This window comes from Cinclus cinclus, chromosome 5 (genome assembly GCF_963662255.1).
Source record: "Cinclus cinclus chromosome 5, bCinCin1.1, whole genome shotgun sequence".
Classification (NCBI taxonomy): domain Eukaryota; kingdom Metazoa; phylum Chordata; class Aves; order Passeriformes; family Cinclidae; genus Cinclus; species Cinclus cinclus.
In genome coordinates, this window is record NC_085050.1 from 74,106,785 (window position 1) to 74,132,413 (window position 25,629).

The following is a 25,629-nucleotide window of genomic DNA, read 5'->3' on the forward strand; positions in this document are numbered from 1 at the left end:
CTCGGCTCGAGATCTCTCCTTACAGGCTGTCTTCCCGCAGAATAACGCTCTAGTAATTCCTTCCTGTCTCGGGTGCATAATGAAAGAAAGGTGTCTTCAAAAACTAAAGGGCAAAGTCTTGCTCGCTACCGATACCTCGAGGCATCCTGTCTACATTTTGTCATGCGTGTGCACTTTTCAGTGTTAGAGTGACAAGATTTCCAGTCAGAAGGTTCCCGTAAGGCACGATGGAGGAGCTGGCGAGGGTTGGGGATCTGACATGGCTCTGAGGCACTTGGCTCTGCGCCCGCTTACCCTGGTGGGAATTGTTATCCTGTGCCCGTGGCGAGTAGTCCCTATGTAAATACCACGTGCCTCCGCCGCAGCTGAGGAACGCTGCGTCGCCACTAAAAGCACATTGCGTCCTGAGAATCTGTAGTCCTTAAAATACAGCAAACAATGAAAACAGAAAAGCATTCTCATCTTTGGTGTCTGTGCTGTCCCTTCGGTGTTGCACAGAGCCATGCACATGTGGCAGTGCTGCTCTCCGGGGCACGGGCAGAGCACCGGTGCATGGTTGGAACGGGGGCTCCCGGAGCAGGGATGCAGGAGCCTGTGGAGCTCAGGCTGGAAGATGGTTCAGGGGATGCAAGGAAAGGCTCGGTTCTCTCAGCTGGGTAGGACAGTGGCAGTGTGGCTGTCTCTCCTCCTGGTATCTGCTGCTTCTCCTCTACTGAGAGGGAACTCGGGTGAAGTTGATACAGCGGCCCTAAGGGAAGAGAGAAGCTGTTACTGGTGGAGTAGCAGACAGACAGAGGTTGCTGGATGCTAGGAGGAGGCTGTGATTGAAATTCAGATGTTTGGGAAAATAACAAACCCATGAAAAACCTTTTAAGAATTAATGGAAATTACCCAGAGTGAGGCACCACATTTGCCTTACAAATGCGGGATCTAAGCAAGCGCGAGGACACGGGCGACACATTCCGACACTCCCAGGCCTTCTGTGAGCATAATTCGCAAACTCTGGCGAGCTGCAGTGAGCAACCCCAAACCCATCTGACCGTGGGAAGGGAAGAGCACGGGAAAGGCAGATCCTGCCCCCAAATCTCCCCCGAGCCGGATCCTCACGCAGTGAGCGCAGATAGATGTGACTGTTAGTTAGCAGAGCTGCTGCTCATCTCAAACTGCATTTTGTTAGCGATAACCCTAGCTCTGCATCTACAGACTCTGTACTTAGGATCTGTGCATTGCTGTGCACAGAAGGAAAAGGGGTTTCTTCTGATGGCATATCCATTAAGGAGTCCGGGTGAATCCTGACAGCTTTCAGTGTAGCAGTGTAGCAGAACAAGATAAATCCAACAGCAAAATCTCAAACCTTTTTTATTCACTTCAAGCTCATTTAAATGCCTAAACTCCCACAGGGTCATGGCGTATTGGAGTAGGGTGTGCTGCCTCCAAGCAGCTCTCTGGCACAGCAGCGATTCTTTCCCTTTGGTCGCAGGCATCTGTCAAGGATGGTGCCCCGTGAACATTGCTGGCTTTGGAGCAGGCAGCACTGCTTGTGCTCTGCATCCGTATTTCTGTTTGAAGAGATCCACTGCTGAAGGGAAGTTACTGCTTTCTGCTCAAACCTGGGCGATTATGGAATTGCCAAGTGAAATTTGGGCTGGGTTTCATATTTCTGTCCTTCATGTAGTTTGATCTCCAGTTTTTCTGGGTATCAAGGAGGATGATGGCACACAGTTATCTGGCATGACATAAGCGGGTGTTGGCTGGCATGAGAGGGGCAGTGTTCTCGTCAAGGGGTTTCCTAATGGTTCAGTGCTGATTCTGTCAGCTGTTTAAGAAATACAAAAGCAGTGAAAAGGTGGGGACAGGAACTGTAGGAACTTCTGACTGCCACCATCTGTACTATAAATGTAGAAGAGATGCAGAGAGATGAATCATGGAATCCTTTAAGCTGGAAAAGCTCCTAAGATCGCCCAGTGCAAGCATTCCTTCATCTCTGTCAAGGCCACCACCACCATGTCCCCAAGTGCCATATTCTCATGGCTTTTCTGCCAGGATGAGTGGTTCTAGGCAGAGCAGGGAGAGAGGAGAACCTTAATCGCTGCCCATTCTGGTTCCCCAGTCATCTCCCACATCTCTGCCCCCAGATGCCTTATTCCATGACTCACGGAGAAGGGAGGAGAGAAGGAAGTTTTGTGGTCAGGCAGGTTCTTGCCCATGTCACTGGCAGGGAAAGCATCCTGAGCTGGGGAATCTCAAAAATAGCAGCTCTTCCAAACACTGTCAGCATCAGACGGTGACATGTAATAACAAACACTCTGTCACTTTAAGCGGGAGCTTCAGCCATTTGCATTCTAGATGGGCAGACTGAGGCAGGCACAAAATAAAAGGCTGATGTTCGCTTGTCAGGGGTTTTATCACTTCAGATCAATATGAACTGCAGGTTTCCATTACTAGAAACTCAGTGATGTGACCGGCAGCCCTTTCTCCTGCAAACTGGTGTGGAGAAAAAGCTGCCAACTCCCCTAAGTCTGTCCTCCAAAGGCATCCAAAACCTCCCATGCAGCAATATCTGTGTCAGCACTGAGACCAGCTCTTAGAAACAGATTATTAAATTCTCCCTTCTGATTAATCTGACCTTTACAGAAAGTACTATTTACTTAACTAGAAGCATTATTTACTAAACATTGGTCTCACCAGTCTGGTTTTGGACTTCCCAATCAAAACATGTGTGTTCCACATAACCAATTCTACCACTGCATTCCCATCCTGGTGGCATTGCCCTCATACCCCAGTGTGGGGAGTTCCTGTTACACACGTGTCCCTGTGCTCAATTAAACCATCAATCCAACCAATTTGAGTTCTGACGTACCATGCCTTGTAAATCACTGGCTCATAAACCTTAACAATACCAACATGTAGTCAGTACGAAATTACACTAAATTAGTGGTTTAGCACTAGAGTAATTAAAAGATGAGTTATGCATGCATTCTGTGATCTTTGTAGGGAATATGAGATCTATCTCCATGCACTGCATCCAACAGGGAAAAACCTCACCCTTCATGCTTACAGATGCACCAGAGGTACTGCAGGGAAAGAGTGTGGCAGGTCTTTAACAACAACGAAAAAGAGGAAAGAGATCTATGGCAAGGGAGTCTACCTAAGAAGGAATTATTTTCTAGTACATCCAAACAATTTCTTTAGTTGTTGAATTTCTTAGTGAATCTAAGTTACAGGGCAAAGTGGAAATTTTTCCAGGGCATGGAATCTCAGGGAGTGGGTGCTCACACCAAAGCCTAGGTTAGAGTCTCACCTGGCAGCGCCCAAAACCAAGGGTGCCAAGGCACCAGGAGGGGCCTGCAGGAGCGGCTCTCCCCCTCGTGTCCCTCTCCAAGTCCATAAGGCTCTGTGGGCAGTGGTGGGGGAGGAGAGATCCCTTTGGGATGGTGTCCACCCTGGGCATGGAGCCTGGCCACTGACGGTAGTGAGCCAACTGTGACGACCACTTTGGGGTGTCCGTGTGTGTGAGCAGGCAAATGCTGCTGCCCCCGCCCTTGCAGCGGAATTCTCGGCTCCGGCAGGGGCAGAACACAGCAAGGGTTCCTCTGGAGCCCTTCCAATGTTCAGCAGGGATTCAGAAAGGGCAGAGAGGAAGCAGGCTGGATCTGGGATGGGATGTGACCACACACTGAGCCTCCAGGCTGAGCTGCTCTGCTTGGACTCAGGTGCTTGTCCTTGTGTGTTTCCTTTAGCATGTTGAGTAGTTGTATCCGTGGCACTGCGGATGTGTTCAGGCTCAGGACTAAGAACAACTGCTTTTCGCAGAGGAGCGCTTGGCACTGCTGGTCTGCCAGGCCAGTCTTGCTCCATGTGGTATCTAATGTCCTAAAAGCTTGGCTTCTCTTGCCCTTGGAGGACTCAGATCCCCACCGCTTGTTGCTGAGATCTGGGTGCTCCTGCCTCGGCTGCAGTGTCCCATGAAGAGCACAGGCCCTTTTGGGATTTGGCATTGGTCCTGCACTCCATGATGGGTGCCTGCAGAGCCATGAGGGAGGAGAGGGCTTCAGAAAAATGTCCTTCCCAAGACATGTACTGAACACTGTCATTTCTGTTGCCCCAGGCTCACAGCACCACCCGAGCATCTTCCATCCGCCATGGGCACGCCCTGTGAGCACAGCCCTTGTCCTTGGGAAGTGATCTGCTCCTGACAGCTCCCCAGGGCAGCCTGACCAGGCTGCTGCTACAGTTTGGGTCAGCAGGCAAGACCCTGCTTTATCTAGTTCTGTTTCTTCTCACATGCACCCTGTGGCCCAGCTTGCGCTCTGCCTCTCTCTAAGGCTCAAAGTCGAGGGCACTGGGTTCTTCCCTGTCACCCTTGCACTAACACAGACAGGACTGTGAACACCTTTTCCTCTTTGCTAATGCAAGGGAACAGGCCATTTCCTGCCTTCCACACCTCTTCAGCATCCTTACCTCCCCATCTGCTGCTCACTGGGATGACGACTGTGCTCTGGACCTGCACACTCATGTGCAATGGTGACAGTAAAAGGGAATTCTTTTATTACTTATTATTTTAAAAGGGAGTAAAGCTGGCAGGGATTCAGACTGGGCACTGAGGCACTCAAGAGTCCCATTTCCTTGCCGAATCGATCCTGGCACTTCCCTTGGGCAGTGGGAGTGGAACCAGAACCTGTGGGGCCAAGCCCCGCTGTCCGACAGGGCCCTCAGTGACCTCCCTGTTCCAGAGGTGGCAGAAGCAGCATTACGTCGAGCTTGTGTCACGTGGGCCATCTGGGCACTAAAATTCCTCTGGCACTGAATCCAACTGCTCCTTACCTGGCTGCGGGCTTGGGATGTACTTCAGTTACAACACTCACTCGCCCCATAAATACCCACTGACAAGAGTACAGCTGAAGGGACATTTAAATTTGTTTTTAAGATTACTCTTTACTGTGGAGAAAGGGTGCTAACCCACCCCATCCAGTGCAGCTCTGAGCAGCCCTCAGGGACTGGATGCTGGCATCTCTCCCCCCCTTATTCTTTGTCCCCCCCAATGTGGTAATCCCTCATCCCAGACCCCTGGGAAGCTCAGTGAGTTGTGGGCCTGGTTTCCCATCCCGCTGACATAAAGCCCAGGGCCGTGCTGCCGGGCTCTGAGCACTCAGCCCTCTCCGTGCTCAGGTGTGCTGCCACCTTTCCCTGTGATGTCAGGGAAATCATTGCCGGTTCTCCCTCTCACCTGCGGCAGAGCCCCCACACTGCCATTCTGCAGGTGGGCCCCCCTGAGCCGTGGTGCAGGAGTAGGACTTTAACTGGAGAGCTGCCTCACAGCACTACCTGCTGCTGGAAGGACTGGTTTGTCACACAGTTCATCAGCAGTAATTCCTCAGAAGAGTGCTCCTGAGCCTGTTACTCCTGCAGGCACCAGGATCCTTCCTGGGGCTGCTTGAGGCAGCTTTTCCCCAGAATTCCTGAATTGCTAGCTCACACACCTGTGACAGAGCGGAGGTGAGCTCTGAGAACACTGCAGGTTGGGCTCAGAGGCCTCCTAAAGTAACAGCAACATCATGAAAAAAAATGAAACTACAACCGAATGGTGTTACTTGGGTCCTAGTAAGAATTTGCTTTTCCACTTTTAAGAGATTTTGCCAGCAGCTTCACTGGAAAGGCATATTAATCTGTGTAATTAATTTTCCTCCTCAGATTTTTGTCAGGTAAATACGTGTGTGTGCATGAACCTCGTGATCTTTCCCAGCAATCCCACAGTCCTGCAGGTCAAATTCCAAAGGTCCCAGGGTCTGGGGTCCAGGAACTGCTTTCACCAGGGAACCCAAAAAAAGGCTGCTATGAGGAGAAGGTGCCAGCACAGTTACAGGGTATCTCACAGCCACCTTCCACCCCTTGGACCTACTTTAGCTGCAGGAAAAAAAGGGCAAGAAGATGAGAATAAGATGTTTTAAAAATAGTTCCTATCTTTCTCGCCTGATAAATGCTCTTATTTTGGAGCACAGGCCAACAAAGCAAACCTGCCAGGGAGAGGTTCCAAAGAGGCAGTTTAAAGATGCTGGGTCGGAAGATTTTATTCTTCAGTGCCTGTGATTTAAACATGTGTTTGGAGCATATACTGAGGAGGGCAGGACATGTTTATGTGTGCAGTGCTGCTGTTGGCACGTGGGGTGGCTCATAACCCACTTGGTACTCACTGCAAGGATGGAACTGCACGCAGCTGCTGCTGCCCTGGGAGCCAAGGGCATCTTTAGTGTGCTGGCAGCTGGCAGAGGGAATGCCATTAGAGCAGCTTTTTAGCCATGAGCAGCACTTAGTTGGGAACGGGGCATATGGACAGGTCAGCACAGTTGCTCTGTGCCGCGAGTGCTTGCCACCAGGGGTGTATCCCTGTGGGACACGGCTGCAGGGGTTCTGCAGCTCCCTGTGTTCCGTGGCAGCCAGCGAGAAGCACCCGCACTCCACCTGTGTCCCGGTGCCCTGCACCCTGGTGAGGACCAGATGGCACAGGAGTGGGCGCTGGGCCGGCGTGAGCACTGGCTGTCCTGCCCTGACGGGTTTGGGTAGCGAGAAGAGGGAGGGATTTCTTTCCTTTGCCAAGTTTTCCATGACTGCTGCATTCAGCAGTTCTCCAAATAACTCCCGCCTTGACCGAGAGTGGTTGTGACAAGCCGCCTGCCCTGTGAGCCAGCCTTCCAGGGCTGGGAGCAGGGAGTGCTGAGCTGGCTGCTGGGCCTTGGGGGGAGAATAAAACTGCCCGTGTTCGGAGCATCTGCTTCAAAAGGAGGTTGTGGCAAATACTTCATTCAGCAGAGCTGGAGGTCTCCTGTCTCTAGAGGGCAGGAGTTTGTTGTTTTCCTCGTGCAAGGCAAGCCTCGCGTATGCAAAAGGAAAGGATGTGGAAATGGCCTAGAGAGTCCCCGTTTTTCCAGCACAGATCCTGTGGAGCGAGGGCCCCAGCTCACTGTTCCCGGCCCTTGGCAGAGAGCCTCCCTCACTCCCAGCACCTCCGCCTCCCTGGCAGTGCCCCCCTGGCCTGGCAAGCTCTGACCCTTTCCTAAAGGACATGTTCTCGGTTCCATTGCGGGTGCCTGCCGATGGAGGGCTCCTCTCCTTCAGCTCTCCTTCTCCTCCGAAGGCCGAGCGAGGCCGCTGCGGTGCCAGGGGGAAGGTGCTCCGTGTCCTGGCGCCGGCCCAGCGCGCCTTGCCCAACGCGGATACTCAACCGCTCGGGCACGTGCTGCCAAAACCAGGGCAGCAGGACACGGATCCTGCCAGCTCCGCAGTGACGTGCAGCTCGTCCCCTGGGACAGCTCCCTCTCCTTCCCCGGGACGCTGGGGGTCGTGTTGTGACTCCTGCTTCCAGGTGAAGCTCCGGCAGCCACGCTGCGGCCCTGTGGCACGCGGGGGCGGACGGGGAAGAGGTTTTCTCTGAGATATGTCTCAGCTCTTTGAGCTCTTCCCAGATCTTCTGGGATTAATCCCTGCTGTGAATGGGGATCCCGCTGATGTTTTGGAAGGCTCTCTAGACAGACTGACAGCAGGCCTGATCGTTTCCTCATGTCAGCATCCTAAACAGCTTCCTGAGTTCAGTACATCTTTTATAGGAAGAAAATAATCTGCTACTATAGAGGCTTCAAGTCTCGTAGAATCAAGAATCAGCCTGGTGAAACCATAAATTAGGAAATCCTAGTGCCTTGGGGCCTTTTATACCTGTGAGGACAAAGAATATCAGAAACAGGGAGTTCTTAGGAATGGCACCTCTAAAGCACAAGTTAAACAGTCCCATTATTCTCCCTTCCTCTCCTTTGTGCAACCACTGTGAGAAGAAAGCAATGCATCCTTCTCTGAAATCAGGCCTAGCAACAGATAAACCAGAACTGCCAGAAGACCCATTCTCCTCAAACTCTGCTTCTCATCTATCATGACCTCAACTCAGGCCTCTCCTAAAATCCCTTTCCTTTAGGAATACTCCCCATCATGCTTTTCCTGAGCAACTCTCTAGAGGAGACTCTCCTCTTCAGATGGCTCAGAGATTTGAGATGCAGGTGCTCTACGGCTTTAGGTCAGGGTCGTGTTCTGAGCCTCTAACAGAGCAGTGTCATTTGGACCCTGGCCCATGGATTATACAGCATCTGACTGGCACGTGGCAATGGCTTGTAAGGAGAGAAGGCAGCTCAGTTCTGTGGTACTTAGGACATTATGGAAATAATTTTAGGCTAACTGTCATACAATTACTATGACCAAAAGATGCACTTCAGAAATTCTGTGGGAAGATGTCAATCTGTTTTGAAGCAGTAAGCAGGGTTTAAGTGGGGGCTCTGAAGAGGAAGACTAGCAAGGCTGCGGCAGGAGGGTGCAGCTCCCTGGGACTGTACCCACATGGCTGGGGCTGGCTCTGGCTCTGGCTCTGCACAAGAGAAGGGGGAGCCCAGCAGGACCCTTGTTCTGTGCACACACTGCATGTGGCAGCCCTCTAGATCCACTGTGACCCAGCTGTCCCAGCCCTACAGCTCCTCAGTGCTGCTGATACCAAGTACTGGGCCAGGAGGGACACAGGTCCCAGGCTGTTTCCCCCCCCCCTCCCCACCCCCCGCCTCAGCCACATCAGCTTCCCTGGTACCGCAAGGGTAAACTCTTCTTGCTGCAGACAAACCCCCGAGCACATCGTTAGGCTTTGGTTGGAATGCCAAAGAGATTAGCAATTCACACTTTTCAGATATTTGGGCATCCCACTCCCCAGCAGCATTCTCTGATTTCATACTGTCAAGGCATTTGCTACAACTCCCCTGCAGGTGCCAGTGTCACTAAGTTACCAGCTCTGTTAATTTTTAGGTTCTGCTTCTGCTCCTGTGCGCCTTTTTGAAAATGAGGAATAGTTCCTTTAAAGGCAGCTGCGTAAGGCTCGTGGCACTGGGATGTGAAGGATCCCTGGCCTGTGCCGCGATGGGGTGCAGTCTGTCAGGGGCTCCTGCCTGGCCCCCCAAGCTGGCCTGTCACACACAGCGCTGGGAGTCCCCAGCATGGGTGCACTGGGATGTCCTCTCTTCCTGCCTTGGGAATGGGGTCTGGGGGTGGAGGCTGTATTCCCTAAGATGTTTTTTCCTCCCTAGAAGTCACTGCTACCATTGTGCCTGTGGAGATGCCCCAGTTATCCAGCAGTCAGGAGAGGGGTTCTATGCAAACACAGTCAGCCGGAGCTTACTTCCCTTCCCTGTGCATTTTTCCTAAATGTCCATTATCAGTGACTACTGCAGAAAGGGATTTGGTGGGGTGTTTGTGTGCTCCAAGTGCTGAGGAGGGACAGGGTATTTACAGGATTTACTCTCTTGCTACCAGACCCTGTCCAGATCCCCTGACTCCCAACCCCTTTGTGCCGTTTCCTCTTAGAAGCTCTCCCATGAGAATCAGAGCAGACTGCTGAGTTTGTTCTGGTTTTCAGTTCCCACCTTTGCCTTTTTCCCTTTTTTCCTTCGCTCAGTTTAATTTGTATAATGAGTGAGAGCTTTGGAGGGCTTGTTACACATAAACCCAGAGATGGTGGCATTAAGTGCATTTGCTAAATTAATAAAGAAATTTGCGCGTTTGCTGTAGGGTTCTGTTGTTGATCTGGGAACAGTGAGCTCTTGCAAATCTCAGCTTTCACCTTGCCAATCCCCATATCCCTCTAAGTGCACTGCAGTTCCTTGGAACCTGTTGGGGGTTGGTGCTGGCATCCCTTCACTAGATCACATTTATGCATTAGTGCCATCTGTGCCTGCTGCACCTTCTGTGAGCCAGCCCGGCCAAGTGACTGGCAGTTATCTGGGACTGCACACTGAAGGAGAGGCAAGAGAAAGGGGGGGAAGGAGGACAGTCACTGAGGCTGGCACCCAAAGCTTCCTGTGTGCTGGTGGGTCTGGGATGGTCACAGACCTGCTCTGGGGTCCCTCCCTGCCACTGCTGAGTCCTTTCTCTCTAAATAAGAGAGAAGACCTGTCTCGTGGCATTCGAACCAGTTCTCCCTGTCCTTTTGTTCTGGAGGACTGGGGACAGTTTGGGGACAGTGCTGGGCTTTGCACTGTGCCATGTTTCCGGCCCGAGTGGTGCTGTGGTTCTGTGAGCTCAGGGTGGGGGACAGCAGGGAATGCAGGGGTGGCCCTGCTGGTTTATTCCTTTGCCTTGTGTTCAGGGGAGCTGAACTGCTCCCAGCGCTCAGGTCCATGTGGATGGAGTCTGGGCATTTCGAGATCACCAACTCCCAGCTGAAAGTCTGGATTGATCTGTCCCACACAGGCAGGTACAAAGTACAAGAGCAGACAGAAATACAAATGGAAGAGTTCTTACACTGAACATAAATGTGTGCTAAGAATGTAGAAGTGAGTTGTCTGGCTTCGAAATGAATTAAATCACTGCAGTGTTCAGCCTGTCCAGAAAAATAAGGTGCCTTACCCAGCCTAACATCAGCAAAGAACCACACGAGGTCCTGGCAGGGGTGCTGAGCAGCCTCCTGAGCTGAGCACCCTTCCTGACCAGGCTGGGGAGTCACACCTTCTCTACCTGTGTGTGTGCCTAGACACTGCCCATAGTGGGGGAACTCTCCTTCTCATAACTGAGTTTATTAGTATTTACCTCTTATAAGTACCTCCTTCTGACTTTTTTTTTTTTTTCCTGAATGACCACTTTCACACTGTGGTGTCTTTTCCACTTAGAATACAATACTTGGAATTCAAGATTTGCTTTTTCATTCCTTCCATATGTTCAGTGTTAAACATATGCTCTACTTTATATTTAAAAACTAGCAGCAGACTGAAAAAAAAAAAAAATGCCCACATCACACCACAAAAATACGTTTGCTTCATTATCCAAAGCTTCTGTGTTTCTGTAGGATTTTGCCAGGCAGGGGGAAGCACCCTCGAGGGCAGTCTCAGAACAGGAGATAACTCAGAGGAGCTGTGGAAAGAGGGAACATCTGGTTCTCACTAAAGTGTGGAGAAGGCTGGCCAGAGCTTAGAGCTGTACATGGGCTGGTTGAGGTGGTGATGGAGTTTTCAGCTTTGGAATTAAGGAAAGAAGCTCCTCCACTTAACTCAGGAATTGGCCTTGGGCACTCAAAAGCTGCACGGACGCAAAAGGAAAAGGAGCAGCGTGTGCCGGGTGTGTGGGTCCCTTCCCCTCCCAGCTGGGCTGACCCAGATCTGCTCCTGAGCATGGAAGTGCAGATGGCTGGGCTTGGGGGGCACACAGCTGGGCACAGCACAGGCATCCATCCAGCAGCGCTGGAACGCCACGGAATACGCTCCGCGCTGGCTCCCATCTGCCGGGCCGCGAGGCCGGCTGGGGCTGGGGGACGGGGGGGATGGCACTGCCAGGGACAGTGTGCTGGGGCGTTCCCAGAGCCCAGCCTGAGCCCTGGCTGCGCTGGGCCAGGAGGAAGGGCACAGTCAGAGCTCCCCAAAGGAGAGATCACTGCAGAGATCCGTGTGCCCTGCAGAGGGCCCTGACCCAGCTGGCACCTGTGTAAGCGCAGCACAACCCCCCCAGTGTCACTGAGAGCCTTGCTCTGATCTGCGTCCTGCCTGAGGACACACTTGGCAATGCCACCAGCAGGAGGGCACTAGAGTTCAAAGGGATTTGACAAAAATACGAATTATCCCACCTGGAGAGATTCAAGCCCTGTAAGGGACCAGATTGGCTTGACTGGATAAAGGAAAGGAACAGCCCCCATAAAAATCCCTATGTGAGAGCTGGGAAATGGCTGGGAATGGTTACCTGGAGGTAAGGTGTAGGAATGCTGTGCTGAAGGGTGAACTGGGGAAAAGTGGCAGGGTTTGGCAGTGCCCTTACAGAGCCGAATTCAGCGTGGTTGCCGTGGCAATGCTGTGTCTGTTGTACACAGACCTGAGCCCTGGGCTGCCCAACACCCTGCTCCCCCGGCTCCGGAGCTTTCCCAGGGCTCTTGCACTCACAGTCTGGGAGGCAGGAGGCAGTGCCCCAGCATGCTCCTGCCAGGCAGAGAGATTTGAAACTTTAGGAAATCACTGGTAATTTAGACCTTGTCTCTGGAATTACCTGGTAAATGACCACAGCAGCACTCGGAACTAAAAAGCAATGAGGTGTGCACAATTACTTTCCAAAGCTGCAGCCACACATGGACTGAAGCCTGAATTTAACTGCAGCACGGGTAGATCGGTGCCTTTTCTACATCCTTTCCCTAATGAGCATGTCAGCTCTTCCGAGTAGAAAGCACAACAGAACCAAAGTCTGCACTGGAAAATTAGAAACTTCTGAATAAAAAGTCTCTGGCAAAAATGAAACATAGGTTCAATTATTGTAATTAGTTGCATATTTCAAATTACATTTCCAAACAGGTGTAGTTAAATGAATAAAAACAGCTTTGTGAACTGTCCTCCAATGGCTTACATGCATTTAACTACAGTTAATGAAGGGCTGATTGAAGGCAAATTATTTCTAAAATTTTTAAATGACCCACGCATGTTGTAAGGGGCCTTGTACCAGCTGTAATAAAATTTAATCCAGCTGGTCTGTCCTTTGCCCATGCAAGGCCTTATTGACATCAACGGCCCTTTTAAGGCCACTTTGCTTGTGTAGAACCCCCTGGTTCTAATTGTACCTTTGCACGAACTGGAGGAGGTTTCAGAGCCTGTGAATTACAGCTGCCAAACAAGTACACAAATTTAAGCTATTTTTTTTGCTGGACTGATCCTGGGGCTCATTTCACATAGAAAGGTGCACAGAATCCAGCAGTGTCATGTGACACTCCATTAGAACAGATGAGATGTGAAGATATGAGGAAATACAGTTAGGAAATAGACTTGTAAAATCCTGCCAAACAGTCAGAAAAAAACATTGAAATTTCAATTAACCAAAATCCAGCAAACCAAGTCCCAGCAGGAGCAGCTGGAATGTGGTCAGTGTCTGCACTGAATCCAGCTGGATTCCAGAGCGAAGTCTTCCTGAAGTAAAGACTGTTCTCCTGCAGTGCTAGTCCCAGCCCTGCTACCACATTATAAATTAATGCCAGAGATGCCAAAAGGCCCCTTAAGTAGAAAATGTCAACATGCAAGTGATGAGCAGCAGATTCACAGGAGCGCCAAGAGCCTCCAGGTCCCCATGGGATGATTCTTGCCCCATGAAGCCCTGGGAAAGCCGGAGCCCCCAGCCCTGCTACAGCAGCTTTGCTGGTGGAAGCGCGTTCCCCTGCACACGAGGGGAACTGCCACAGGCCCCGTGGGGCAGAGTGTGGAAAAACAATCTTCCGCCCTGTAGACGCGCACACAAACTCAGCCGGGGCCTCCCCGCCAAGAGCCACCTTGTGTCTGTGCAAAGCTGCAGCCTTTGGAGAGGCTGGCTGGGGAGAAAGGAATGGGTAACATGGAAAGAGGAGCACACAGAACATCCCTGTGCTGCTACAAGTGAGGGATTCCCACTTCACTGATGGCAGCATTTGGCAAGTTAGGAGAGCTTAGAACAAACCTCTCGTTTGCTCAAGGCACAGCCTGTGCAATCTGCGGGCGGTTTGCTGGAGGTGGGACGCGAGCAGGACAGACAGACAAGCCACGCTTCTCCGTGAAGCGTTCCATGGCCTGTGCACGTGGCACTTGGGGACCTGGGTCACTGGTGGCCTTGGCAGTGCTGGGGAAGCGGCCAGACTTGATGATCCCAGAGGGCTTTCAATGTGACCGGCCCAAAAACTCGCTGCTGTAATGGGTCATTTCCTAGTCTCTTACTAAAGTGAGGACTGTAGAAGTTCCGTGTGAAATGACACCAGGAAACACTCAAGGAAAGTATTTCTGTGGAAAACTGAGGCTTCCTGTACCACAGCACTGGCTGTGCTGTGTTACCTGTCCAGCCCTGTGTTACCTCTTTGGGAGGACATTCTCACCACAGCTTCATTAATGCTGCTACTCAAGAGAAAAAAGTGTTGCTGTTCTTTATCTTTTTCTTTCTCCTTCCCCCAGACAAGTGATTTGGCTGCTCCTAATTAAAACGAAGAAAAAAGTGGCATAAGCTTAATTAAGATTTTAATTCGGTTAGAGCCTATAGGAATAAATCACTGCAGACTTGGTAGTGACAATCAGAAAATACAGTGCCTGTTCCTCCTCTGTCACAGAGGTGGTAACAAATGATGGGAAATCCTGAGGAGACAGGGATGCAAGAGCTTACAAGTGCAGGTGTGTCTCCAACCCAGGTAATAACCCCTTGTTTGCACCTACACTGTATCAAAGTGCAGCGCAACTGGCTTTCCCAAATAAAGGTACAATTCCCAACTCGGGAGCTGGATGTTTTAGTGGATTTTGGGACATGGACCCGTTCCTTGGAAGCGTAGGGGAGAAACTGCAAAAAATGTGAAACATTGCATTTTTCCTAGGCAAAATGATGGCTTTCCTTAGGATCAGGTAGTGGTGGTGAACACAGGAATGAAACACAAACACCTCTCAGCTTATGGCGTGACCACGGCAGGTGGGGTGAAAATACAGTGGGGTGAAACTGAGGCCCAGGCAGCCTCTCCTCCCGAATCCGTACTGGATTCAGAAATCCTGCTTTTACTGTCTTCACAGAATAAACCTAAAGAACATCCCCTGACACAGAGAAAGTTGTTTTTAGCAGCACCTCAGACCTAACAAAGTACATGCATTTCAAAACTTAAACCTGCAGTAATTTTAGCAGTGCTGTGATTTTATAATGTAGGTCTGTATCTTCGCTCCTTGGCTAGCAAAATCTCTCCAACAATTTGGGCTCTTATTATCAGACTTCAAGTACAAGTTTTCAATTCCAAATGACGAATTCCTTCAAATTCCTTCCAAGAAATCACCAGCACATTATCAAGGAGAAGGGACCGCTGGTTCTACAAGATCAATAATAAAGAAAATGCATCATGGGATGTTGAACAGGCGCAGGACAAGTGCACTTCATTTTTCTTGGCGGGGAACTGGGCTCCTCCCTCAGCTGCTAAGGATTCAAGTTCACGTTGAACAGAACTGAAGGCAGTGGTGGCACCTCACCCGTGCAGGGAACAGCAGAGGCTAAAGCTGCTCCCCCAGCACCCGGCCTCAGCTCCCAGTCACTCGCTGCCACTCTCAGGTGAGCCGGTGGGAGCAGTGGCTGAACAGTCGGGCCCACCAAGGATCATGGCACTGACAACACCCCCAGATCAGACATTTTCCTACACAAAATGCTGTCCCTGAACAGTGACAGCAGTTATTTTAAAGTGTATGTTCCTTTGGAACCCGCCTCACTGCAGTTTCAATCACACACTCATACACTGTCATCTCAGTCACGGATGCCACTTGGCTGGGTATTCCCCTCTTTGCCTTGTAGAAAGGAACAAAAAGAAACTGCAGCAAAAAAGAGGCAGAAATAACATACCCGTGCTGTGACCTATCCCCTCTGTCACTGTCACCCCTGTGAGGCCATGGAGGAGCGACCCAAGCGTGGGCTGTGCCCGGGCAGACTCGGCTCTGAGCGCGCTGAACCCCTCTGTCCCTCACAGGACACTTCCCAGAGGTGCCATCCCAGAGCCTCACCAGGCCAGCTCCCAAGGCCACAGGGCCACTGCAGCAAAGTGTGCAATTGCATTTTCACCATAATTAGGTGCCTAATTATGCGCCTGGGCCTGGCTGCTGTATTTGCACGTGCACTTAATGATGATTTATGGAGGAGCTCTCTGGCCACACCTCGGTCTCCAGCCTGGCAGAGGAAGCCACAGGGTGAGAAGTGGGCCCGAGTGCTGGCTTCTCCCCAGCTTTTACTTTAAACTGAATGCCTGTTTCTCTCAGGGTTTTAAACCATTAGAGCAAAGGGACAATTCCACATCCCAGTGTCACTGGGATGGGAGACAAGCACACTGCTGCGCTAACAGCTGGGAAAAAAGAGAACTTGCAGGGAAAAGGCAAGGGTCAGGTTAATAAATGAAGTTTACATGCGAGGCATCCAAACAGTGCTGATGTTGAACTTGTCCAGTGGTGTGCTGTCAGGCAATAAGAACCTGTACCAGCCAAGGTCAAAAGGGATCTTCTTTGAAGACAGATGAATTCTCAGTGTCCTCTCTCAGGATTATCCAGCTGGCTTTTAACTCAGAACTGCCTGAACCCTGACACTGGAGTTCTCGGGGCCAGCTCAGCTGCGCAGCCACGCAGTTGGACACTTAATAGACACAGCACTGTGAAAATGTCTATTATTTCCCTTCAGTGAAACACTTTTTAACTACAGCCTCCAATCACTCTTTATGGCGTATGATGTCAAAAACACTTACTGCACAAGCAGAGATCTGTGTTTCTTTTGCCACAGACAATAAATCTTTAGTGTCTTCTCTTGCCACGCATCACTCCACTTGCTCTCAGGAGGCACCATACGCCTCTCCTTCCCTCTGCCTCTTCTAGCAAGGTCACTTTCCAGTGATGAAACAACTTTTCCAGAAGGTATAGTGTTCAATAATTAATACCTACTGATAATAGCTTCCCAAAGCAGAGCTTTAAAGCTCTGATGCTCATCACAGACTTGCAGTGGGAAGAACCCTTAAAATAGATCTGAGTAGCACATCTGAAAATACCAGCCTTAGGAAGCTGGGCTGCGTGTGACCAAAGTTACACCATGGAAACAGAGAGACCCGTAGCCCTGGTGCCAGAGGAAGCAGAGCCCTTCCTCTCACAGCAGGCAGCAGGGCTCTACTGCATGTGTGAGCAGCTCAGGTCACCCTGGTGTGCCTGCTCTGGTGTCCTGTCCTGAATTGGCACATCTTCTGCTGCTCCTGCAGGGGAGGTCTGCAGGAACAGTGTCGTCCCCCCCCCCAGCGGGACAGATGCTGGGGAAGGTGCCCGGCTGCAGGCGCCGAGGGCTTTGCGGGTCCTCAGAGCGTGAGTCACAGGTGGGGACAGACCTAACCCCAGAGCACCGTGTCCCGCTCCCAGCCATCTCCTTAGCACCAAACTGGCCTTTCCAGAGGAGCTCCAGTGACAGCAGCCTCTGACAAGAGCACAGCAAAGGCTGTCCCTGAGCATGCACTGCACAAGCCAGGGGATCAGTACTTTCAGTATTTCTCCTGGCTGACACGTGGTGCCGCGTGACGTGAAGCAGTTACTCATAAAACTGCTCTTCAGAGCCATCTCAAGACCAAAGCCTCTGTGCCACAACTTTCCACCTAAGCAGTGTGGTCGCTGATAAGTGCAGGTGGCTTTGTGTAGCTCATTCTAGACTGGCATAAGATCTGACTTGGCTTGGCTTTTGTCTGGCTATGAGGGGAAATCTCTGCACCTAAGCTCTGCAACAAATAAGAATGTATCGATGGGAGAAGACCTGTTTTATGGTGCTCTTCTTCAGCATCAAGTGCCCTTGTCACTGATTTTACTGTTAACTGTCCCATCTTCATCCCCTAGAAAAGCACTGCGAGTCCCTTTACCTGGATCAACGACCCTCTACTCCAGCTGGTACTCAAAGCTCACCAGGGCCATCTTTTCTTCTGCCTCCTGGCCATGGGTGTGTTTCATTACCTGGGGCTCACATCACCTCTGCATGTGTGCCTCAGTTCCCCTTGTCCCTCAGGAGAGCTCTGCTGCTCTGCCCAGAGGATGCACTGCATTTAGGGATGCATGGCTGTGGCCCAGGGGGAAGGCAGATCCTGCTGCAGGGGGACACAGCACACAGCGTTACTCCTGACTTCTTTGAGACAAACCCTAGTATGGCTCTCCCTTCTGTAAGCAGAGCATTTATGGGTTCATAAATCAGGACAGACCGACATCAAACATGCCCTGAGTGTGCCTCGAAGCATTCACAGAGTGCCAGCTGGGCATGTGGCTGGCTTGGAAAGAAAGGGCCTTAATTTTAATCAGCATAGGAAAAAATGAAGCAAAGAGGAAGAGTTCTTTCAGAGAATGCTCACAGTTCTAATGCACAGATTCCCAGGTACAATGGAAAAGTTCTCTCCATTATATTCTCCTAATCCTTCAAACACCTTTCCTTTCTGTTGTAAATGTTGCTGTCAGAGGGCAAAACCTTTCTGTGCTGCCATAACCATAGAGTTGATTGGCCCCATGGCCTGTAACTGCCTGCTGGGACCTGTGGTGTCGCCAGAGGGGACCCATGGTTGTTTCAGAGTGGGAGGGGCATTCCCAGCACTGCCATCACTGCCCTGAGCACTTCACTGGGGAGCCTTTGTCTCGAGATGCTGTGTTAGTGAAGGCACGGCAGCAAATGGCCCATGACTGGTTGTGGCCGGGCTGTGGGAGATACTCCACGTTCAAGTCAGGCACCCGCAGCTCCCAGGGGGGCAAAGAGAGCGGGGAACAGGGCAGCGAGGCACTCCTGTGAAGAGGGGGTGCCCTCAGACATCCTCTGTGGCTCTCCTGGCTGAGCGGGGGACCCAATCACTACTCAGTTTCTGGGGGATTCCCTAACTCAGGAGGGCTCGGCTGGACTGGGGACATCCTTCCCAGAATGGAGTGACATCCTCTGAGCCCTGGGGTGCTGCTCCTAGTGCTCAACTCCAAATAATCAATTTTCTTTTGGATCATAATATGCTTATTCTGCTCCTCACTTTGCAGCCTTTCCAGATTTTAGCAGGTTCTATGTTTTACTGTATACCCATCCACTTGGGTACAGAAGGATACAAAACATGCTACGAGCTCCTGTGTGCTCTGCACCTTCAGTTCCCCTCTGCTCAGACAGGCACAGTTTGCATCCAGAAAGGAAACTTCCCTTTCACACTCATAAAAAATTTTCTGTTGTTTCACTGCAAAAAGGTAATAATGACCGCCAAGAAAATCTACTCCTTTTTGATTGGATCAAACTGCTTTACACTGCTTGTGTGGCCTGCTGGACTAAGTAATAAAGACAAGGCAAGGCTGTGGGAGAAAACTGCAGCCAGAAATGTGTCTGAGAAACAACAAAGCATGACCTAGGAAGAAGGAGCACTAGTGAGTCCCAGAGCACCCAGGAAGCTGCAGCAGGGAAGCCCTGTCGTAGGAAGGCTCTCAGCCCATCCCCAGGGTTGTGCTCACAGGCAAATGTGTCGCCCATCCTGAGGCTGCAGGCAGGCACTGCTCCTGTTCGTTGGCACCTGTCCAGCACAGCTTGGAGCCTGGCAGGAGCTGAGCCCATCTCAACTGCAGTGGTTGAGCTCACGTAGCATTTGCCCACCAGCTCTGGAAGTTACAGGATTCTTTTTGGAGTGACTGGGAGGGGACAGAGCTGTGTGCACCCACAAACCCTCTGTTCCAGGGAGCAGCAGCAGTAACCATGGCTGCAAGTTGCATTAACTTCCTTGGAGCCAGTGTTTAAATTGCAGGAGGCTGTGACACAGCCAGCCCACAGTCCATGGTCAGGAAATGTTCTGCCTGGGGAACACCTGGCCAGTTTAAAATGCATACAGTTGAAGTGTTACGGGGGTTCTGTTAAAGCTTTATGGATCTGTAGTTCAGAAGGGACTTAAACGTGCAAGGACTAATTTCACAACAGAAGTGATTTTGAATTATGGGAATACAGTAGTAAGATCGGAGGCAGTAAATGTAATTTTGGATCACTTTCCTTCTCTCTCTGCCCACTATCTGCCTCTCCCATGCAGCAGTCACATCCAGCAGTGTGTGTGCTGCAGTTCTTCCCAACTTTTGAAGAGCTGTAGGGGAAAACAGCTCCTTCCCCCTGTCTTCTTCTGGATAATGTTGTGCACGAAAGGATTAACACGCGCAACTGCTTGCAGGTTTTGAGCCTCAGGTGAGGCAGGGCCTGGGTGGGCACATCTCAGCATACTCTGAACTCCACTGGCTGGAGTTTACCGCAGGTTTATAATAACTCACCCTGGGTGAGTGAACAGGCTCGGGCTGCCACAGCTACGGCAGGTGATACCACACCCGCCAGGTGAGACACAAACTCACTTTCTAAAAACGGCTTTTCCAAGGTGTTTTCCATGCCTTTGCTGTTGGTTAGAGGAGCAGAGCCCAGTGAAGTGACAGGGAAACCAGCCTAGTTCTGTTCACCTCATTGTGTCACCGCCACCCATCTCAGAGCCTCTCTGGCTCTGGTCACTTATTTCCAGGATCACCTGACTGTTATAGCACGTGTTTGTGCTGATCTCCAAGATGGCAGTGGAACCACAGCCTGATCTGTGGGAGAACACCGGGGCCTCTCACTTAAATCTGCCAAAGCAAGAATGCCATTGGAACACTAATCTAGATAAATAGCCCATAAAATTGATCTGGATTAAGATGCTTATCAGTATAAACGGGTGTATGTGAGTTCATCGTGCGGGAATGTAACCTTTGTGCAAGGTGATTTTTCTTTTCCATCCCCTTTTCCCGAAGAGCGTATGAACACAAACACTTCCTCGGCGCTGCGCGTGCGTTACCCGTGCGAGTAGCTCCCATACAGCGATGTATGTATGTGTAAATTGTGTGAATGTAAATATAGATGGGCCATATGTCCCCAAAGTCCCAAAAGAGCATCTGATGTTGATATGTAGACAGTGTGTTAAGGACCTTCCTAATTAATAAGCCAGATTAAAAACCTCTTGGCAATCAATTACGATTAATGACAGAAGTCATTCTGTCTCCCCTTCCACCCATGTCTCGGGCTGTGAAAACCCTGGGTCGGGAAACTTTAATCCTGTTATCTGCTACCTCCTTCATCTGCAAAGCGTGGAGATTAGCTCAGCGGCCATCCCGAATGCCGGCCAGCCGCCCGGCCAGCTGCCCTGCACCGCCAGCTCGCAGGGGAGGAACAGTGTGGGCAGGGGAGTAGGCCTGCTGCATCACTCTGCTGCAGCTCACTCCGCCAGAAAGGTGTGGTGAGGGTGAGGGAAACAAACGTGTTTGTTGTTTGGGAATTGTGCACAGGGAAACACTCGCTGATTACCAGCCCCTGCCCTACCCATGGAAGGGTTTCCTTTGCCTTGCCTTGCCTTGGGACTGTGCTGCCCGTGTGCTGGCAGAGAAGCTGTGGGGCAGTGTGGCACACCCGTGCCGCCCCCACACTGGCATTCCTTTCTCCATGGCCGTCATCCTGTGCCATGGCATTGCAACTGCCAGGCAGCTTGGTTTCTTCCTGCTCTCTCATTCCTACCAATGCTCACAGAGGGATTAGCCCCGAAAGCTCGTTCTGCACCAAGGGAGGCAGTGCCAAGAACTGCTGCCTACGGAGTTGGGAAAATACTGGGAAAATATCCCTGTTTCTCCTGACACCGGCACAACATCCTCTCTTCAGCAAGATCCCTCCCGCTTCCACCGAGTGACAGCAAATCCGACTGCCAGGAGAGCCACTCTAGTTGGGATGGGCACCTGCCAGGCAGGCAGCCAGACCCTCCTGAAAGCAGCTCAGGTTACAGGGCAAGCCTGTGACTCCAGTGACCAGGAGCTTCCTTTTGGAGGGAGGACTGCTATCCACATCTTACACGTGCGGAATGTATTGCTTTTGTATTATGCAGAGATGCTCAAAAGTAGCACTTGAAACAGATGTTAGTGTTAACTCTGCAGCCATTATTAGAAAAGACCTTTAAGGTAGGTAAATGCTAACAGGCTTAAAATCAGAAAACAACTTCGAGTCTTTTCCTTTTTAAAGGGTTGGTTTGTACATGGAAGTAAAACCTGGAACCATTCTACATTTCTCCTCTCTTCTCATTCTTATAGAATGAAGTACAGTCTTTCTTTTCTTTTCTTTTCTTTTACCACCGACTCCTGTTGCCATCCTGATAGGGAAAAATCTTAACTACAAGTGCCATGGGCTATTTGTGGACCTTACAACATTTGTGTGCATAAATGCACACAGGATCAGAGCCTTAGCCACCATCACGTTGCAGCAAGCTCAGACAAATAGTCCAAACTGCTGAGGATCACCTCTTGCTGCTAAATTATGAGTTGGAAAACAAACACAAGGGTTTAGAGGGAAACCAGGTCCCTGTGCCTGGCGCTGTGCCTCTGTGCCAGGCTGTGTTCCTGGGCAGCCCCATACTCCTGGGAAAAGAAGCTCAGCACAGATCCTCAGACACTGAACTGGTTCATCAGAGTAGCCTAGACTGCTGCAGCTCAGTCTTCTTTACCCCTTTAATAAAAAAAAAGGAAGGAAGCCTAGCTAGGAGCACAGACACCGGGTAATGCATCATTTATAAATTACCTTGTTAGCACAGCAAACACCACATGGCTCTGCAGCCCAAATCTCCTGCTGCGGACTTGCTCTGTTTGATGGGAGCCCTTCAAAAGCGCTCATGGCTTAATGGAGGCTGTTTGTGGGGCCCTGGATCCATACCTGCTGTCCCTGTCCCTCGCTGGGAGCCCGGCGCAGCTGCCGCGGCGTGCAGCCGTCTCTGAAGTGGCTGCGTGTCCTCGGCCCCCAGCACAGCCAGCCCGCCTTGGATCTCTGGATTTGTGCCTGAGGCGAGCCGGGGAGCAGCTGTGTCCAAGCCGTGCCACCTTCAGTGGAGCCGCCCCCAGGCCCCGCGTGCCCCGGCCTGCCCCGCGCTCCCACGGCCGCCGCACAGCTGTGCCCGCAGCCTACTCCGGGTGCCCACGCCCGGGCAGGGCGCTGCCCGCCTGCGGTGGCCGCGGCTCCTGGGCCTCGAGCCCCCCCCGGCAGCCTCCCGCTACGGCCCTCAGCGCCTGCCGTGGCACAGCCAGGACAGCGCAGGGATGCACCAACTGCTCGCTCTGCTTTGATACTTCGTGCCTAAATTCCAACTGCCTGATCAAGGACTCCAGTTCAGCAGTGAATTCTTCTACGAACGGAACTGACGAGTTCTTAAACACCAACAGAAAGACGATGAAACAGAACAACTCCACGTGTGTTGTGTGTGTACTGACACGTGTGCACTGGCACACACCAGGGGCCCACCATGGCATCTCCACCCAGTGTGTCAGCAACAAGGAAAAGACACCATTTTTTCCCTAAGACGGCAAACTGCAAAGACAGAAATGGCACTCTGCAAGTGACACAGGTGACCTCTGACCCACCATTCCTTTAGGCACAAACATCACCCTTCCCTTGAGCCACCAGTCTGCTTTTCACAAGCCAAGGTGCTGGCCTGTGTTGCTTCTGTCAGGCCAGAGAAGGCAGGTATCTGCACAGTGGCTTAGCAAAGCCTGCCCTAAGGGCAACCCTTGAAGGAACTCCCTGCCTTTAGGGGCAGAAATGGTACCTGTTCAACTCTACTGTGCCATGTATTTTCTGTGTAGATTTGCTGTTGTTATTGCTGCTCCATGTCACATGCATCATTCATGCTAACAGTGACTAACCTGCCAAGGTAACAATGCTAACAGCTGTATCCAGCTGTGCTCTGCACCTGCAGCAGGGCACTTGGCCATTCTGCTGCTTCCAACACTTAGTCTCCCCTCTTCATCCTTTTGAACAGCACCAAACCTCATCCCAGGAAAATAATCAAAATTCCCATTATCTCCTGTTCTACCCCATATAACTCCCTCCCCTTAAGCCCTCCCATCCTTTTATGTGGCCTTCGTGTTGTGTGGTGCACAGACAGTGTCCTGCACAGCTGTGCTCTGTAATACATGAGGCTGTGACCTGCTGCCATCCTATTTAAAGAAAAGCATTTGCTCCCCTGCCTCTTCCCAAGTGCCACAGGCAGGAAGTGGAGTGGGCCCAGGAGATAAATGCTGACATTCAAAGTGACACTTTCCTGAGGAGCAGCAGTCAAAAATACTTGATCTGTTTTCACTATCAGAGGTGCAAACAGCAGCTCTGTGTCCTCATCAGAGCAGCATTTGGGGGAGAGGCCCCTTTTTCAGTGGCCACAGATGTTCCAGGAGAAAAGATTGTCTGAGGAACACATTTCCTCACCTTTTTGTTCCATGAAATCTGTGTAAGGTGCCATTGGTGTGGAAGTGCAAAGCTCTAGGAGACAACTTGCATGGACATTACTGCCAGCCCCTGCTCTTACAAACAGCTGGCTCTGAGAGCAACTGGTGTCCCCGGGATAGTTTACCCTGCATGAGGCTATGTCCTGCTCTCCAGCTGAGCACACACCGCGTCCAGCAGCCCTCCCTCTGCCTCCGGGAGCCCCGCCTTGGTGCCGTGTCTCCAGGCCAGCGCCGTGCCCCTTCCATGGCACAGACTGCCCGGTGTGTCACCCTTCCCACAGTGCCACTCTGGTGTGTAATCACCCTTCCCGCAGTGCCACTCTGGTGTGTCACCCATCCTTCAGTGCCACTCTGGTGTGTCACCCTTCCTGCTGCCCCATTCCGGTGGCTCTGTGCCCCCTCAAGCCGTGCACCCACACCCACCTGATCTCCTTGCTGCGGCCGCATCAGCGAGACTCTGTCGTACTGGCGCCGCAGCAGCGCCCACAGCGCATCCAGCCGGCCCTGCAGGGACACAGTGGGATCAGTCAGGGGGCAGCAGCACCCCCCGCACCCATGGGGGCTGCCTGGGGGCACCTGGGCACCTGGAGTGCCACAACGGAGCCCCACTTTCCTGGAGCCAGACAAGCTGAGCTAAGGCTGACCTGCAACCACCGTGGTGCTGCTCCTGCCCACATGCAGTGCCAGGGAGCAGAGTGGGTGAGGAGTACCCTGCTCTGCACATGGTTCCAGACCTTGCCTGTCCTGTGTGCCCATCATGGCTTCAGGGCTTTCTGGGGGTCAGAAAGGACTCGCAGGCACTTGGGATGACAGAAGTAGCCAGAGTCCCAGCTACAGCTGTGTGTTTTCTGCTCTTAACTCCTAAAGGCAAGGGATTTACAGACCTACCCTGCCCTTGTAAGCTGTGCTTGTGCTCTGTCGGCAGGTGACTCAGAGCACCGTTCTTATGAGCCAGGTAGAACAACTCGCTTTTTGTCAGACTTCTTGCATTATGTTGTTTTATAGAATGTTTTGCTTTTCTTGGTTTGTCATGACAATGTGTGTTTAAAACTTAGTGTAGCAGCTACAAACTGTGCAGTTTTGGGTTTAATTAGTTCTACTAAGCCAACGAAGCCCCCATAGATTTTAATGCTCTCACTGTACAATATGTCCCTTTTTAAGGGGAGGCAAACAGCACGTGGCAGTAATGATCAAGTATTGCATTTAGGGCTACAAACTGCTCCTGCCATCCCTGCTGAGTAGGTGTTCCCTTCGAGAATAGCACATTACACTTGAATGGGAACACTTGGAAAGTAACACACAGCTCAGCCTGCATAAGGCACACAGAATCCAGCCCTCAGTAACAAATCCTACCAAAGACTCAACAGATACCTTGATTGGTGTGTACCACTTCTGCTGCACGGCTGGTGAGGTAGGCTTTCGTTTAGGTGGTTTAGGGTGAGAAGGCTCTTCTGGTTCTTCTGGGAGTTTCACCACAGCATTCTTTGCTTTTTCTAACCTGGCCCCTTCTTCTGTGGAGCCTTTGTCGCCCCAGCGCACCTGAGGAAAGGCAGAATTCAGGTGTGAGTGCACCTCTGGGCAGGGAAGCTGCTGCAAATAGCAGAGGGTAAATCTGAAGAGGTGCTGGATAAACAAGGGAGGAGGTACTGAGGAGAACACGACCTCTTCATTATAATAGCAACAGTATTAGGTAAATGTCTGCAAATAAGTCTCGGCAGTGAAAGGAAATCCTATCTTGCTTCACATGGGCTGTACAGGAGACACAGGGAGTCTGTGAAATCTTCTCTAAGTAATGATATAAAAATATATTTTCCGCTTCTTATTTATCCTAAAAGACCAGACC

General features: G+C 51.3%; 1 protein-coding gene across 1 annotated transcript in view; it reads right to left on the minus strand.

The window, feature by feature from the left end:
* Positions 1 to 268: 268 nt before the first annotated feature.
* The window catches only part of ANTXR2 (ANTXR cell adhesion molecule 2), a 74,427-nt gene continuing 49,066 nt past the window's right edge, over positions 269 to 25,629 (minus strand). The window contains exons 14-16 of the mRNA XM_062494088.1: positions 25,158 to 25,325; positions 24,210 to 24,290; positions 269 to 748 (exon numbers count right to left, since the gene is read on the minus strand). Coding sequence (XP_062350072.1) covers positions 710 to 748; positions 24,210 to 24,290; positions 25,158 to 25,325 — 288 coding nt within the window. The 3' untranslated portion in view covers positions 269 to 709. The remainder of the gene's footprint in view (positions 749 to 24,209; positions 24,291 to 25,157; positions 25,326 to 25,629) is intronic.